We start from the raw sequence: 18,824 nt of genomic DNA, 5'->3' as shown, positions 1-18,824 counted from the left end.
TTCTCTTTGGGGTCTTTCTCTTCTGTTCATTACTTGGCCATTTCAATATTTACTACTCTACTTTTTGCATAATATTCTAGGAAAAACCGTCGGCTTTCGATATGTACTGGAAAATTAGTGCAAAGTGTTGTAGTGACGTCGTAATAAACGAAAGAGAAAGTAAACAAAGAGAGGCTCTCAATGTTACTTACGTCCTATTGAAAATTTTCTCTAGATTTCAGTATAGTTGTATTATCAATTTATGAATAGCAGGTAAGCAGGATTCGAGTTAATACAAATTTAAATACATTAGCGCATTTACCCAAAATTTCTCGCGGCCTTTTTTTGATCGAAAGGAACGGCCGCGCTTCATGAAACACCGCTCTTAGCCGATCTGACATAATATCGCAAATTCGCATAACGCTGAATGAAAACACAAGTTATTTAAAAAATCAGCCCTGCGTTATGCAACATTTTGTGCAGGTTGAGTGTACCAGATGCAAGTGGTGCCAAATTTACCACATTCAACAAAATTCAAAAAAAAATTAGGTTATACAATTGATAAAATTGGCTATACTTATCAATAAAATTCTGTTTTAACAATTTTGGTCCCGTTTTCCGCTAGCCCAGGAAGTTCCGCGGGCGATTCCAGATTTTGTGCAAATCTAAATCGAACACGATATTGGATCTAATAAATTCTAGGAATAATTTTAAGAAGGAGACAATACAGTTTCTAGCTTTAAGGATGACAAGCCTGTTCTTGTCAAGTTTATTTATCTGCGTAAGAGGATGGTTTGGTGCGAGATACCTCGCTCTCTTGCTTTTTACATTATGTATGGCGTGCTCAGTTAAATTCATCACGGTGCGCGCTCTTATTCGTTGTCGAGCACTCAGTCGAGATAGCAGGCTTTTGTTGTCGGTCCGTACACTCTATAGCGAAAAATAGTGCTAATCCGCGTTCAAGATTATTTCGCACACTCTACACCTAGTCGAGGTTTCAGTATTTTTTCCCTTCTTTTGTGTTTCTATTTCTGAGTACCGTTAGCCGGTCAGTGACCAGTGAAGCAGTGTTCTTTTAGTAAGCCGTCTGGATACCGTTACCTACACAAGTTAAGTATTAGTTTTCGTTTTTCCTTCTTGGTTGTCTTACTAACGTGCACTGGGCAATAGGCCCGTGCAAAAATGACTTCCCCATACATCTCAAGGTGAGATGGACGTCGAAACAAAATCGGCTCCCCGGCTCAAAGTATACCCAAGTTCAGCTACAGGGCCATTCGTGATCTTCTATCGAACCAAAAATAAAAATTGTTGCAGATTTCTCGAGTTCTGACGGATCGGTATTCGGCCGTGACAGAAATATCGAAAATTCGCCCTGATCAGCTTCGGGTGGTTGTTAACAGTTTAACTCAGGCAAACGATATTGCTGGCTACGGGCCCATTACGAAGGAGTACAGGGTGTATATTCCAACTAGCAGGGTTGAAGTCAGTGGGATCGTTTCCGATTCGAGTCTGAATTACGAAGATCTGCTAAAATATAGGACTGGCTGTTTCAAAGACCCCATGCTTAAGCCAGTGAAGACACTGGAGTGCAAACGTTTGCATTCGGCATTAGTCGCAGCTGACGGCAAGAAAATATACGTCAACTCAGACTCTTATCGGGTGACCTTCGCCGGTTCTGCTCTACCCAACTATCTCCTCTTTGACAAGGTTCGTCTACCTGTTCGCCTCTTTGTGCCGCGGGTCATGAACTGTACTAATTGCAAACAGTTAGGACACACAGCCTCCCATTGCAGCAATAAAACCCGTTGTGGGAAATGCGGTGGGAATCATGCGAATGATTCCTGTAGAAGAGATGTCGAAAAGTGTCTCTACTGTGGGGGAAACCCACATGATCTCCCTTCATGTCCCGCGTATAAACAGCGCGGGGAGAATCTTAAGTCTTCCTGTCAGGGACGCTCTAAGCGATCTTTTCCAGAAATGCTTAAGATAGCTACGCCACCTGTCTCTACGAACATCTATACCAACTTGTCTACCGGAGAAGGCGACTGTGATGAACCCCAGGAGAAAATACCTTCTGCTGTGCCTAGAAGAAATAGAAAAAGGATTACATTTCCTCTCCCAAGCTTCGTCGTAAAGGCCAGAAGGTGTCTCTTCATGCCCCCCCCCCCTAAAATAACTACTCAAGGAAGTACTGGTGCAAAACTGAAGCAAGTCGCTCCCGGTCTCAGTAACCTGAGCTCAGAAAAGAAGTTCCCAGCAATTCCAGGAACATCAAAAACCCCAAGTGTTCTCATATCTCAGCCAGAGAAAGAAAACAGCGCTGACTTAATCTATTTCTCTGACATTGTGGACCGTATTCTTACAGCTATACAAATTTCTGACTCCCTTAAAAGCATCTTGATAAGCTTTCTCCCCGCAGTAAAAACATTCTTGATGTTCACTGCGAAATGGCCCCTCCTTTCAGCGATTGTATCCTTCGATGGCTAATTCATCGAACGAGGTCACGGATTTAATCACTGTTCTACAGTGGAATTGCAGAAGCATTATCCCGAAAATCGATTCCTTTAAAATCTAACTAAATAACTTGAAATGCGATGCTTTTGCACTATGCGAGATATGGCTTACTTCAGAAATAGACCTACACTTCCACGATTTTAATATTATTCGCTTGGATCGAGAAGACTCTTACGGAGGAGTACTTTTGGGGATCAAAAAGCGTTATTCTTTCAACCGAATCGACCCCCACTCGACACCAGGTATTGAAGTAGTCGCTTGTCAAACCAGAATTAAAGGCAAAGATCTTTGCATTGCTTCCCCCTACATCCCCCCTAGAGCCACAGTCAGCTACCGATGACTTTGCGATATTGCGGAACTCCTACCCGCACCGAGGCTAGTATACTAAAAGTCGGTTGCGAAATCAGTCGAAGCAGAAGATCAAGTTCCGTAACGGAATGTAGTACCAAGGCTTTACAGAGTGTGTTCAATAAACTGAATATGATGATTGATTTTCACAATATGGACAAACCACTTTTATCGTTTTCAAAGATGTCGGATTTTCACTACTTTTTCACACTCGTGCCTTCTAAAGGGGGGGGGGGGACAAGCGAAGAACTAGCTTTTTGAATATATAATTATATTTGAATACATATTTGAAAAGCTCAGAACGCGAAAAAACCGAGTAAACCAGTAATTGGCAATACCCACGACCACGTTCATCCGGGCGCCCGCATACCTGTTTGGTACACAAAACTTTTGCTTTATATCGTCGAAAATACTTTTGAATTGGTTTTGTGAAATTTATCTGTATCTGTTGAGCAATAAAAAATCGTTTTTTTTCGATCTTGTCATGCAGGTCCTTTACGGTGCTACAAGACGTTGAAAATGTGTTGAAATCATGGTAAAGGGCGTGTTGCCGTTTTAACTGTTTTTCGCTCTTCGTCTCTCTATCTATTCTCTCTGATTATTCCAAACAACATCAAGCAATAACTAAAACTGACACGAGATAATTTGCCTATTAGCATGCAACCGCAGAGTAATACTTCTCAGTTATCAATTTGTACATAGTTTTCAGACGCTTTTAAATTTTTTGAATCGAGAGATGGCAGTACTCGAAAGCACATAAATAAGCTCGTGTACGAAACTGACTAAAAGTTACGATCTTGTTGCAGAAGCTTATCAAAATTTATTAAAGATAAAACATTACAATTGTTTGTATGCGTGGATCGTTGTTAGCTATGCTGGACATTGATAAAGACTCTAAATTTTAAAAAAGCGGCTAGAGGCAAACAGACTATGTTAAAGTTCAATTGGTTGTATTTGAAAACAAGAAAAGCTGTTTTGTACACCACCACTTGCCCACAAAAATTGAATCAGCATTTTCGCGACTTTTTCACAAAACTGCTGGTTAATATTCATGGAAACCTGATCAATGGTGGGCGAAAAAATGCGTTTATCGTTTTCGAAGAGCACCAAAGATGACATAGAGTGAAATGATCCATAGGAAAGTAAAGTTCAATCGTTTCGGAATGACTCTCCGAATACGCCAAAAAGTTTTAAATTCAAATTCAAAAGCTTGATGAAATGACGTATCAATTGATTTTATAAATACCTTTTTGCTATTAACCGAACAGTCAAAGAGTAAGAAGAGAAAAATGGTGAAAAAGGAATCCCTTCACACTAAATTTATTAGTCAAAAGAAAAAAGCAAGACAAAAAATATAATGCAGCTACTATCGGTTATTATTTACTACTAGTATAAACAATAAATAGTACAATACAAACGTAAACATTGTTTAGGTTATTGGTCAGCAAATGCGATGCTCAGGAAGCCAATCGACAGTGATAGTCTTCTTTGATTAGTTTCTAGTCAACCACCATTACAGCCATGTTGCTATTCTACTATAGTTGGATTCGTCTCCACTTAAAACCCGTAAAGCTCAATCGAGAACCAACGGGAAAGGGTGCATGTGCATGTTCTAGTACGTGTGCGATAGGGTAAGAACAGAAGCGAAGGACAGAACAAAAGCTGCTACTCAGTGTTACTAACTTCTAGAAAATATAAAAAACGAAGCGACAAACAGTTAGCAAAAGGAAAAAGTTATAGACTATACAGCTGAAAGAACAGTCTTTTCCTACGCCAAAGTAATAGAGGTAACCAAATGAGTAGTTCATACCTGCCGTATCCCGTCCGGAGATCAGTGGCGATTCACGCATGGCATCGGCGAGATCTTCCCGCAGTTGGGACTCCACCGGTCCCAGAGAAGAGAACTCAGTGTCCAGATTCTCATGATGGCGAAGTTCCGTCATGTTTATCATCCGCGGGCTCTGCTCGTAGCTACCTGAACTCCACACAATTCGGGACAACCGGGCAGCGCAGGGAAGAAGCAAACGAAAATGAAAAAAAAAAAAAAGAAATTAAATTTTCTCATGCTCAACGGAAACAGTAGGAATGTGTGAATTACTACATGATCCAGATTCAATGAGTACGGGTACCAATGGCCTCATACCTCCAGAAATGGGCATATTCATCGGGTTGGAACGAGCCGGTCGGTTTACCGTGCTGCCGGCACCGATTTCAACCGATTCAGTATCGATCGAGGTGAGAGGTGATCTAAAAGTAAAAATGGAAAATAACATTCCGAGCATTCCCTTCCGAAAACACCATTTTACTCACCCACTAGGTGTATTGTACGTCTTAAACATGAACTGGGGACCCATCCAAAGCCGGCGGTGTGGCCCAGCATGCGTGATGATTTCCACTTGAGATAACCATCGATCATCGTGATCAATGCTGCTTGAACTACCCCGAAGATCACGGTGTTGGTCAATACTCCCGTAGTCATTTACTACATCACCCCTGACCTCCTCTAGGAAGCGGTCCTTAATAAGCCAGTTATCCAGTGGAAGTGGTGGCTGAATATCGCTACTACAGTTCGTCTCTTGACGCTGCAGCGTCCATTGTGCCTTCGCTTCCACCTCCAACTCGATAGGAGTGTCGTCACAGACTTTCTCTTTGGGAATATCTGATGAAAAAAGAACTTGTTAGTTACCAACATCACATACCTGAGCCTGCCGAAACTTACTGGTCGCATGTTTTGGATCCAGATCGTATTGAATCAGCGCCCCGTGGGCCGCAATGATGAACAGCGAATCCATCGGTTTCCGTTGAATGCGATGGGCTGGAGTGTCTCTCACTGTCCCAGGAGGATCCAACAGCCAGGATCGGGCTTTAGCAAAAGTAGCACAAACTCGCAAAGGTTTAACGAGATCATCTGAAGAAGAAGATGATGAATTCCGCTGTCGGCCGCTAGCTGTGGAACTTTTGGTGCTCGTACTGCCACCGGCCTGGGTACTTAGACTCGATGGCTGACGAAGTTGTGCGAGTGGTTGAACCACTGTTGGATGTGGGAACGGTGGAATCCGGGGGTTAGCATAGGCGGACGTCGGTGTGTGAGAAGCTGGATGTTCCAAATGTGAAACGGGGCTGCTGGATCTTCCTTCGATTGACAATCCGGCCGATCGGTGAAATCTTGATAATCTATTTACAACATGTGGTGATCCATGTGTGCGAACTCCTGCTGGCCCTCCATAGGGAGTGACCGGAAAAACGTGTGAGGTTCCTCGCAACGTCGAAATCGCCACCCATCGCGAGTCCAGGGAGAATACAATGTCCTGTACCTTTGCGGTGGTATCTCCGCGGTGGAGAATATAAAGATGATGAACCGCGGCCAGCGAAGGTCCACTCGGGTGTGGATGGATTCGAAAGATGTGGAAATCATGACCACGCTTATCAGCCGTCAGTAGAAGCATTCCGGACGCGTCAAATTGCATCGCTACTATTGCCTCCGAGTGTGCCACAAAATGGGCAATGATTGGATCATTACCGGTGCTCGAAATAGGAGTTCCTGTAGTTGGGCTCAGGTCTTTGATCGGGTACTTGATGTCAAGTATCGTTACAATTCCTGGCTGATTGCATTCGCTTGTCACTCCTGTACCAGACGTGCCAGCTAGTCCACTAATAGAACTAGGGCCCGAGTGGCTACCACCGGTTAATCCAGCTGCCATCTGCTCCCCTAACTCGCGCAAACCTTTTCCTAAACTCTTCGCAGCATTCAACATTGTTGCTGTGTAGCTGGTAACCCCATCACCATCACAACCGCCACTGGATCGCTTTGAAGGTAGTAGCTTTTTCTCAGCATACGCGATCCAGCGTGGCCCCAATGCAACAGGGTTTGGATTCAGACCAGGACTCGGATGGCACGTTGTAACGGTCAATCGATCATCCAGTGTGCGTGCATCGAAGATTGCAATCCGTTCCGCAAAGGTGACCACCACAGACGATCGATTTGCTAGGATATCCACTATAGGGTTTTTAAATTTGATGCTTTTCACAGTTTCTCCATCTTTAAGTGATATGAAATTTATCGAGCAGTACTGTGATTGGCTGCCGCTCGTTAGACTGCCGCCACTTCCAATAACCCCACTCGTTGCCGAATCGCACAATGCAATTAGCGGTCGTTTGTGGGCAAACTGATCGTTTGGTTCAGCGGCAGATTCGCCATCCCCAGCGGAAGGAGTCGGTAGAACCCGCAGACATTTGACACTGCCATGACGCCACGAAAGCACCTCAATCGCTTCTCCATTGGCTGGTATGATCCAAACCTGAAATGAGAACAGTTGAAACAAATGGCTCCTGACTGTACAGTCCGTGCAGAACATACCTGAATTCCCGTAACGTAACCGAGTATCAGCAGTAGCGGTGGTGCGATACCCCCTTCCAGCTCCCAATCGTCCCCGAGACAGGGATCGCTGATATCGGCGGCATTCTCGAAACGTGCCCAGAGAATGTGATCCTTGCTATCCCCCTGGGGCGTCTGTGTCTGCAGCGTCACATCGTTGATGAAACCGGCCACACTGTCAATGATCGATCGGTCACTAACGGCCTGCGGGGGCACGATCGCTGGCATACAGCGTGCAGCAGCAGCCGTGCTGGACGCTGATCGTCGCTGGGAATCGGCGGACATGTTCAGTTGCGATCTCCTGCAGGTGCACACGTGCGTGAAATAAAAGGCACGTACGTCAGGGTAGAAAAGAAAAAAAAAAGCACAATGATTAATCGAGAACAAAAACAGCTGATGGTGATTACACTGCACCACATCGGCAGAGGCCTGGTGATGCTGACAGAAGTTGCACAAATACTGATGGCCTGTGCCACTTGGGGAAATTCTGGCTTTAAGAATATTGGATCATCATCATCATCCTCAATCAATACTAATTATTCATCATCACCAATACTGAAAAAGGAGCAATACAGTGAAGTGTGGAGTACGATTTACTATTTGTTAAACGTATCACAACCACAAGGCGAGGGCGATGATCTGCCGAAAGAAATGTTTAGCGGAATTTGGTAAAAAGATGGGAAAAATACATTCTAAGTGAGCAACGTTTTTCAATCTCAATTTCAGCCAAATAAGTCAACGAGGTGAGTATGTATTGGGGTGAAATAACGATTGTTTGATAAAGCAATGCAGAAACGTTTGACCAAGTTTGAATCTGCGGTTAGTCTGAACAAGCATTTTACGTGCTAATGTGCTCAAACTGTTCGTAAACTAAACGAGCGCAATAACTGCGCCATATGCAACCAAAAATAAAATCACTCATAACAAGAATATAATATTTATGACAAATCATTCTGGTGTGAGTAACCTCAATAACCTCCTTGGTACTAGAAACGTGTTGTTGTTGCCGTGATGAGTAGGTTTTTATCACTTCCGCATGTGTACTCAACTAGGGTGGTTCAGTTTTTGAACTCCGTGCAGGGATCGTCTTGAGGTGGCTTAGAGCATTTTAATAATAATTTCCCAAAAACAGGCTTATGTCAGCCCCCACTCATAGTACTTAATTAACTTACTTTTTCAATCGATTTTTTGTTTAACGGGCAGATAAAATTAGACCAAACGGTCTCTAACGCATTGTGTTGCTTCAGTTGTCGCTACCGAAAACATCTCCAAAACAAAGGTTAATTTAAGTTCGTTCAACTCTGATGACATTTGAAGGAGAAAAAAGATTACTCGTGTTGTTTGTCTCAAAACATTATGAAAAACTTAATTGAAGGGCGCCGAATCCATATTGCGCATTTTGCCCTTCGATAGATTTAATAATGTTGTCATAGGAAAATATTCCACACCACATTTGCCATAAAATGTTTGTTGCCAAAGCTAACAAAAACAACATTGAACGCACTCTCTCGGATTGTGCATTCGTGATGTATTGTTGGTTTATTTACTATCGTCCATGTATTTTGATGTGATACTTAGTATTTATTTGACTGCATAGAATATTTGCACGACAGTCTATCTACATACGAAATGCGCAATACAAGTCTGTGAACCACGGCTGAAAAAGACTTCCGTTGTGCTCCATTCAACAGTCGCGTTGAGCAACGGACAAATAGACAGCGACTGCGTATTGACAAAATGTGTAAACAAGCGCCACACGGCGTAATAATGTGCGACTAGCTTTCTAACGTCACTACGCAAAACCTGTGCTACTGTGGTGTTACAGTGTGTGGCGTGGGCACATGGAATAAGACCAGAGTGACACCAAAAATAGGTCTACCTACTGCGACTAAAGACACGCGACCATGCGCCATAGTGACACACATATCAAAAAACGAGAACGTGCGTGTTTATTATTGTTTTACGGGGGAATTTACGTTTCAGTTACACCTAAAAATATTGGTCAGATTTCATTCAGTTATGCAATATGATTGAAATATTCGTCAGTTTTCAATCAGTTGCGAAATATTATGACAATAGAAGCAGGTCTATCTGTTCAATCGTGGAGGGTAGGAATTACGGAAATATATTATTTATTTATCAAACGGCGCAGACTGGAATGGTTACAGATGTGGCCACTGTCTAGACAAGATACCTGTACACAAACGAATTATGAATTTTTGCGATTGATGATTACATCGATTTTGTAAATACTAATAATGCTGCGGTTTCAATCATTTTCGGAATTTTGTTCTGAAACCTTTGAAGCTCAGATTGGCTTGCTTTAGTTGTTCACAAAAGCTGTGTGCCTGCTTGGATTTATTGTCTATCTGGTCCCCAAGTTGGTGCTAGTAACTGATGAGATGAATTCTAAACACAAAATCCGGCTTTATTGAATAGTTTGTGGTATAATTTGTAAGCAAAACAAAATATCGCCATGTAAATTTGAGTAAATCGGTTAACTCTAAGCCACGGCCCAAAAAGCTACTTAAAGTTTGTACGGAATTTTTCGTCTGTATGTAGAAAAACTGTTTGTTCACAAAATAACCACTACAGGTTGTAGTAAACATAAAAACACGGACTTGGAAAGGAGTTAAGATTTTGAAGATATACCGAAAAAGTTGTACCGATTACAAGGCAATCGGTACAACCGTTCCAAAGTTATTAACGCTTAAAGTTGAATCCTTCTGTTTAAGATTTGTATATCTCTATAACGATGACAGATAGAGAGTTTGGTGTTCCACGAAGTTGAAGAATGAACTTTCAAACGACGTTTGAAAAGCTTTAGAAATCTCGCCGCACTGTGGACAAAGCAATGCGGGAGTAAAGCGCCTATCTTTGGAACGTTAAGAGATGGAGTATTTCGATACTCTACGAACTATAGGATCTTTTATACGATGTGTGAAAATTTAGGAACTATGGTTAAGAACCTTTCGAAGGGTGATAGAAAATCATATTTGGGGAAACAAATCATTCTGCACTACAATCTCATCCGTTATAGAGCTATTGATTTTTTCTGTAAATAACTTGTTTGTCGTATAATAGCTGTAACTCAAAAAATATTTTTTGTACACCCCATTTGAAAACTGAGAAAATTTCCCATTAAATAAAACCTTACGTCATTCATTTAATGGAACTAAAGTGCTCTAAAGTAGTTAGTATTAGTGTTTTTGAGTAGTATTAGTGTTTTTGATGCGGTTTTTGTTATTTTTTTCAAAACAATAAATTATGAACATAACAATAACTATTAACCAATAGTTGCGTTTCAAAACGATCCATAAATCATTCTTCAACACGATAATCCATATATCATATATCACTTCTCATTACTTTGTAATGTCATTATTAAACTTTTTCTGTAGTTTTCTGTAGTAGCTCAAAAGACTTAACTCTAAAAACCAGTGAAGCAAGCCAGCGCTTTGTTCTATATCCAGTGCACAATCAGTATTGTATCGTTGCCCCCCGCTGCGCAGTGAAATGAGTCTGCCAAAGGAAACAAAAATGCCCGTGATACGGGATAACACAAATTCGATCGACTTTAATAAAACTCGTGTTAGACTCACAGTTCAGGAGGTGGAACAACTAGTTAAAGTTAAAATGAAGCTTAATCTCGCGTATATTCAGCTTCACCACGTCAAAAACTGTGTTTTGATTAGGTTTAGAAGTTTAGCACAGACAGAAAACTTCATTGTAAAGAACAACATGCAACACGAAGTCGAATTTAATAACAGAATCAAGAACACCTTGTATATGGAAAACGACACGGTGGACGTTCGTATCAATGATTTAACACCGCGCACTAAGGAAGACAACATCAAACGAATTATATCGCAATACGGAGAAGTGGAATCTATTACGGATGACACTTGGAGAAATTTTTTCACCGGTATTCTCAACGGCGTTCTTATTGTGAGGATGCGAGTGAATAAATCAATACCTTCTTACATGTCTATCAAATGCGCATCTCCAAAGGATGGCGTAACCTATAAGCGAACAACGCCCACTACGAAAAAAAAACATGCGCCGAAGCAACTAGTCAAACTCATCTACTACAGTCAACTCTAACAAGCAGCCACCGATACTTACAAAAATAACGAACCAATTAACCAATAATGGAGGAAAGGCGATTACGACAACTAGCATCACCAATAAAGAAACAAATACCCATGAACAGTAACCCGTAAGAACAAGAAACAAATAACCTCTGACCGTGAATAGCAAGAAAGCTGTCCCGACTATGACATGGATGTGACGGTAACGCGAGAGAAGACAGACTGAATAACCCCCAAGGAGCGACGAATGAAGCAACTAATGTCTCTAATGTACCAAGGAAAAGGATTTCAACACGCAGCAGCAAACTGCGTTAACAAGATCTGGCAGACAGACATTCTTAGTATTTTTTAAAGAACGAAAATACTAAATTGACACTAAATTTAAAATATTGTACTTCTAAAAGAATACTAGATTCACTTAACTTAATTTTTCTCTGAAAATACTCTTGGTTTGCTAGTGAAAATAAAAAAATAAGATAAGTGGCATACTTTTTCGAGTTGAGGTAGTATTAAAGAAAATAAGATAAAAATATCCAAGTTCAATAACCCAAACAAGAATAGGTAAGGATGTCATATCAAAGAACAAACTACGCAATGATGACAGAGAAAATACATATGCTATCGAATATAATACCCGTGGTACATAGTTGGATATTTTAGCTATTTATTAGAAAATAATTACAATGACATTTTAATAAATTTGTGTATTTCTAACTAACATGAATAAAATGATAATCGATTTGTTTTAAGAAAATCTATCATTTTTTGCTGTATGCCGACATGATAAGTTTTTAGCCTATGTCACGCCTGTATTTATGTAAATATTAATTTATAAAAGAACGAACGCCGACTTAGCACCTAACCTAGTTCCAAATAGAGCACCAAGGGATCTGACGTTGGTTTGTGATAAGCGTTGTTTGATTATATGTGATTTACCATCTAGGTCAGGAAAGAAAGCATCTATTTCTCTATCTGGATTCTTACAACACGAACTGTTGGAAATGCATGGGATAAAGTTTCTTCAAATAATGGATTCTAATTTTCCGTATTTCAACATGATTCCTTAAGGGGGGTTGTTAAAGGTTTCAGCGTGAAAAAACACTTTTTGCGATTTTTTTTAGAACGTTGCGTGAAGCAAATTTATCAAAACTTGTGTACATTAATTTACCAAAACTTGTGTACATTATAGTGTATCATTTCAAAAACACGCTGTAATTTTTCTTTGCAAAAATATCGACAAACAACTCGGTGACGAAGCTTTTTGTAGAACGTCTGTGGAAAAAAACATGATTTGCGGTGTTCACTGTCATTCAAAAACTGCTTAACCGATTTCTTTCAAACTTTGCATACACATTCTATGTTAAAAATACCTAACCCCTGCGTTGAGTTTTTGGGATAAATTTTTAATTAAGGGGGTGTTTACTCATAAAAACGCGGATTTTTTCATGAAAAATAATAATTTTTATTTAAGTAAATTGAGTATTTAAGTAAATTGAGTAAACAACCTCCTTAATTGAAAATATATCCCAAAAACTCAACGTAGAGGTTAGGTATTTTCAACATAGAACATGTATGCAAAGTTTGAAAAGAAATCGGTTCAGTAGTTTTGAAATGGTAGGTAATACCGCAAATCATGTTTTTCCAGAGACGTTCTACAAAAAGCTCACCGAGTCGCTTGTCGATATTTTTGCATAGAAAAATTACAGCATGTTATTGCAATGATATACTATAATGTACAAAAGTTTTAATCAATTCGCTTCACGCAAAGTTCCAAAAAAATCGCAAAAGTGTGTTTTTTCACGCTGAAACCCTTACCCCCCTTAAGGAACTTTGAGTTTGTGTGCGATACAAATCGACGTACCTCCATTTAATTATCATCCGAGAATCTTGACTCAAACGTTATTGTATTCGATATTGTGCTACATGTTGTTCTTCACAAAGATGCTTCTAGTCTTGGCTAAACTTCTGAACATTATCAGTCCCCCATTGCGCCCATTATATAGGCACTTCCATGAGAATATGCTCTGTTTCGACCTTTAGAAACTGTTCCACCTAGCGCACGCATGGTCTAATACGAGTTTGTTTAAAGTCAGTCGCAATGGTAATTCTCGTAGCCTTTTCACTTCTGTGGTTTTCTCATTTCACTGAACAGCCGGGGGAACCATACTGAACTGTTTGTGCAGTGGATAAACAACAAAACAATAGGAATTGATTACTTGCAATAATGATACATAGCAATACATTTCTTCTGCTCTGGGCGAGATTAGAACATAGACTGAAGCACATGAAAGCTGACCAATAAAACTATATCTTTGAACATTTATTTCACTCTACTGGTCTGGTCATCTCCGGGGACTGCCCGAGTATATCATGACAAAGCTTAAATCTAATTGGCTCACGAAACGGACATCGATACCGAGAGGGAGATTCGCCGCCAGGGAATCTCTCAGTCGGTGTAGGGTAGTTTCACCGAGTAGATTTTTATAATGCTAGGTGCTAAATGGCTCAATAAAGCGGGTGCCGGGAGAAATTCTGCCGCCAGAGAACTCTCAGGTGGAGTAAGGTAGGCTCAAGTGGAGTTCAGGGCTAAATGTCTCAAGTGCACTAAACGTCGTAATAGATGGAGAGGATGACGGAAAACAAAACGAGAATCGGGAGCTAAATGTTTCACAGGGTGAGCCGTTCCATGCACAAAGCAAGTTAACTGCGAAAAATTCGTGGGTAAAAAAATGAGGTTCGATAAAAACACAACTAGACCCCAACCGCCCACAAAGTAATGTTTTGATGTATTTATCCAGTATAGGAAGCGCTCCTCCGACATAGTCGGCACGGATAAATCTCCACAATAAAAATCAGGTAACCTTCCAAAAGGCAGAGTACCGGTGGGAGACGTTTTCGGGGTTTCAATTCTCTCACTGATAAAACGTCGAAAAAGAGACTATCAATTTCGCTGGCTCTCAGGGGCGATGCTTCTTGAAGACACGGGTTTAGCTTGCCTCTGTGGGAGTTAAAAATAACTAAACTTTGTAATGACCGGCTATATTGTCATCCGGTTGTACTGAAGTTTTTTCAACCGACCCTTACACCGTAGAGCCTAGGTCCGATTTTTGCGCTTGAAGTTTATATCCGATTTCAACATTCTAAACTATTTGGAGCGGGTATTGCGAAACATTTCCTATTCTTCGGTTGCTAAATTAAAACTATGGTAAACGCATTTTCTATATCTTTCCATGGATGGAATCTTGCGGCAAGGATATTTAAATATTCTATGGATGGTTTATTTATTTTTTAAATTTTTAGTTTTCTTTGCTGCAATATCTATTTCTAAAAATGTGAGCCATCTCACTCAGAAAGATCTAGGGTTTCTAACTTATTCCTCTAGGGAATGAAAATTTTACTTGATGGGGCCCTAACCTGGCCAGTTCAAAATATCCAACGATTAGATTGAATTGCTGTGAAATTGTCCGAATGAGTTCGGAAATGAACTTGGAACACAAAGTTATTTTAAGCCGCCTTAAAATGCATTCAATAAAACAAAAATATCTATCTACTCGTTCAAAACGGTATTAGTTTTGCGCCAATAAGATACTACAGCATGTATTGGTATTAGATATACACATAGTTGCAAGCCGTATAAAATGAGTCAATCCTTTACTTCGATACAAGACGAAGTACAGCTGCAGGTGAACTGAACACGTTTGAATTAGAATGACGAAGGCGTGTGGCAGTAACTGAATCGGTGTGGTATAGAACGTCGGTCGGTCATCAGTTGTGGTTTATTACTGCCTACCCTTGTTGTGCCTTCATGTCTGTTCACTTGGTTGATTGCAAATCGATGTTGAAGCGATGTTTCAACAAATTTTCCGTGCGGTGATGGGATCTTGCGACTGTGATAGGGAGTCTAGACAGACGCGGGAGTATTGGATATTTGTTACTTTTATGTTTCATGGCATACTTTTTACGCCCTGGTCTGGTAGTGAGCTCTCATAAGCCAGTTGTTATACGTTCGAACCTCGACCAAAACGGATTGTTTGTGTCAGTAAGATCGTTGTAACTGTCCTGTACCTCGAGATTCGAATAGTACCAAATATTTGCATCGCATTTTGCTGCCGAAAAAAAGCAAACAGTTGGTGGATTTAAATTGTAAAACGACTGCCAAATATGAACGTTTAAAGCAAAATGCACTTGCGCAATTAGTCTGCATTCTACACGCAAAGACGTCTCGACGATGCTCCTTTCTGTAGCACAGACCTGTTGGTCCATATTTGATTTCGGCGATGCTGACATGATAATTAGTCCGATGATGAATGCATTCGGCGACAGCTCTTTGTTTTATAGTAGGAAGTTTTCCGTTTCAGTTATTTCATCTAAAACCTAATTGCTTTACGAGATATATGAATTTAGCTGCACAGAACGTCGCAGAGCCGTCACATATGTCGAAGCCATAAAGTCATTAACCTAAATGACCTGCCTAGACTGTAAGATCTTCACCGAACAAACTATACCACTAAGATTATTACACGATTACTAATCGCCACGGTTGACACCGTGGTGACAGCCTCACAACGACAAGTGCCTGCATATTTATATTCAAACTAACTACTCGCGGAGGATACACGGAACAGCTGTTTGCGGTCGGTTATAAGAACGCTGATGGCCTTGGCAAACGAAATCATTATGGTGGAAAACACTATACAACCGAATCGACACCTCCACACACGGACCTAGTGTGTGCGCGGTCTCTCCAAAGCTATAGGCAACAATCGTATATCGGGCGTATGAAATCTCGAACAGTAATAAAAACACAGTAAGCTAAGTTTTAGTCGTTGTAGCACTAAATTGGATATGACTAGTTACTACAAATTAGATGCTATTATGCAATACGTGTTCGATTGATCCGTTTCGATTGTTTTAATAGTACCTACCTATACGAATGTGTCAGTGAACGTGACACAAGATATTAGGTCACAAATCTTCAGGCGATTAAATAGATTCGATGATTGTTTTGTTGACCTTGCGACGATTACTTTGCAGTCTCACCGAACCAGTTTGACTGCAATTCACACCGCAACTGGTGGGTATCAATATCAAAAGTCGCAGCTTCAGTGGCGTAGCCAGTTATTGGGTATCGGAGATTATTGGTGCAAAAGAGTAATGGTTAGAAAATGGCACAAATTAAGAAATATTTCATGATTTTTTTATAAACTCATCAAAAGTTAACAAAATCAATTATATAATTTAAGGTAAACATTGCCGTAAGTCAACTCTAGAAAAACAAAATGAAACCATTTTTAATTTAGGAAATAGTACTACAAACTACGATACCACAGGGTAGATCAAACATTGTAAGTGTCCAAAACCTGCATAGCTTGTTTGTTGTTATTCAGTTTGCTTCCAGTCTGCTTCTGCGGCGCTTTTCTGTTTGTTGTTTTCCTCGACCAGTTGCAACATATAGCCGTATCCGCAGAAATGAAACGATAGGTTAAATTCTGCGGTGAAAAAACCACACTGAGATACAAGAAGATTGTGTTTTCCCCCGCGAAATCAGAACAAAGTTTCTGTTCTGTTTGCTTGGCGGTGGCAAAACTATTTCATTTGCCTTATTATGGAGAATTCGAATAATAGTTTCTTACGATTTCAATCGTTACATAATTTAATATCGCTTAATCTCATCTTACCTCCTATTCGAGATCGACCTTATAGCACAGACTAACAAAAAGGAAAAAGGATGCTTCGCCCGCGTTAACGGACATTTTAAATATATTTGTAGTTGGGACTGTGGCCACATTTGAAATTATGGCGCCACTGACATATGAACAAGCATATGGGGGATAGACAACTAGTGAAAAATTGTTCCCAAACCTGAGGGGTAACCCATCAGCAAATGAGTGTTTGGGACTGTGAATAAAAGGTGGTGCTAGTGTTCTGGGAAAATTGTCGCATCCTTGTTTTTTGAGGGAATTCCCTCATAGTGTTATGTCTGTTAGTCTGTGCCGACATGTCCAAAACAACACATTTCAATTAGCTGTGCAATATTTTCGCATTTTAACAAATGTCTAAAAATTGAGTACGGTATCTAACTAGTGAAAATCGAGCTTCGAGCAAAACGAACTGTTAGTGGGGCTCATAATTTGTGTGCCCGCTGACCCGGTCAGCGTGGCAAGCAGAAAGTTGATCCTGGCAGAGCTTCTGCGAGCATTTTGCGCGATTTGTGCGAGAATTCTGGCAACGAATTCGCTCAAATGCAACAACCGTTTCTAACAGAAGCGGTGAAACCAACCGATGCTGCTCACTTTTATCCAGAATCCAGTCAGAAATGTACGGCCAAGATCACTGCACGCTTCCTGCCACATCTTTGTCAGATGTTTTGATCGATTCATGCTAAATTCTACCACGTAGGAATTGCCAGGATCTTTGCACAGTTTATGTCCGAGTTATGCCAGGGTTTTGCTCGGTTCCTGTCAAAATTTGCCAGAAAACGCGAGCGAAACCGAGTTCGCCCTAGCTCAACTAACCCGACAGGATACGCGCAGAAATCTGACAGGGCTGCCACACCAAGACTTACAGAAATCTAGCAGAGCGGTCTCTGCCAGAAAATTTGCTCACTGGGGAGATGTTGACTTATGTGAGTTCAATACAATTGGGATAAGGGTATATAACGTGTTTTGAACCAACTCGTGATTGGATAAACTTGACATGAACAAACGTTTGGCTAGCGAAACTAGTGGTACTGATCGGCTGTCTGCAAGCGTTGTCAGAATTGTCAGATATCGTGATTTGGTTTACATCAACCGATTTCTTTTCGTGTTGGATGGCCTTTCATTGAAAACTCTAAGAACACTTTTCGCATCCAGATTACCATTGGTGCATCTCCCGAGTAAAAATTGAACTTGAATAGAACGTTACAATTGCAATCTAAGTTTGATGTGTGGGTATAAAACTACCATAAAACCACAAGTGTTGGTGGGGATTGTTCCTTCAGCGTACACGTCCGTTTATCGTCCTAGTTCCTGCACTCGGTCACTCGTAAAATTAAGCCTTCCTTACATAGCGATTTTTAAATAATAGTGCATAGCGATTTTTTGATGTGCGTCTTGAACATCAAAAGCGTTGAAAGTTTTTTCACTACGAAAAGCATCTCGCCTTTCTGAGTGCGCCACCTCCTTCCCAAACTGCTTTAACTCCTGATCGATTCTTATTTTTCGGAGAGCTCAGCGTATGGCATTCCTATGTTTTCCATGTCCATGTCTGAAGCGATTTGGAAAATCAAGATGGCGACTTCCGGTTCAGTGGAATTCTCTAAAACGCCATCAACTTGGGTATTTTTGGACCGGGATTGTTAAGTGGACATCAGATATCGATGTTAAGGGCCATTTTGAAAACCAAGATGGCAACTTCCGGTTCAGTGAAATTCTTTAAAACCCCATCAATATGGGTATGTTTGGAACGGGATTGATAAGTGGACGTCAGATATCGATGTTTAATGCATTATATTTTTAAAACATTTATCATGGTAG

At 40.7% G+C, this 18,824-nt stretch overlaps 1 protein-coding gene across 6 annotated transcripts in view; it reads right to left on the bottom strand.

The window, feature by feature from the left end:
• The window catches only part of LOC131679443 (breast carcinoma-amplified sequence 3 homolog), a 54,394-nt gene that overhangs the window by 13,360 nt on the left and 22,210 nt on the right, over positions 1-18,824 (bottom strand). For 4 of the 6 annotated variants that reach the window (XR_009303837.1, XM_058960180.1, XM_058960176.1 and 1 more), the window contains 5 exons: positions 7,199-7,517; positions 5,561-7,139; positions 5,152-5,500; positions 4,940-5,088; positions 4,652-4,816 (listed from right to left, as the gene is read on the bottom strand). Coding sequence is in view for 5 of the 6 variants with exons in the window: in XM_058960180.1 (XP_058816163.1) it covers positions 4,652-4,816; positions 4,940-5,088; positions 5,152-5,500; positions 5,561-7,139; positions 7,199-7,501 (2,545 nt within the window). In the remaining variant the exon portion in view is untranslated. The remainder of the gene's footprint in view (positions 1-4,651; positions 4,817-4,939; positions 5,089-5,151; positions 5,501-5,560; positions 7,140-7,198; positions 7,518-18,824) is intronic. The other 2 variants (XM_058960189.1, XM_058960195.1) reach the window with 2 other exon arrangements.

Source organism: Topomyia yanbarensis, chromosome 1, assembly GCF_030247195.1.
Source record: "Topomyia yanbarensis strain Yona2022 chromosome 1, ASM3024719v1, whole genome shotgun sequence".
Classification (NCBI taxonomy): domain Eukaryota; kingdom Metazoa; phylum Arthropoda; class Insecta; order Diptera; family Culicidae; genus Topomyia; species Topomyia yanbarensis.
Note: the sequence above shows the minus strand (reverse complement) of the source record. Positions and strands in the feature narration are given on the sequence as shown.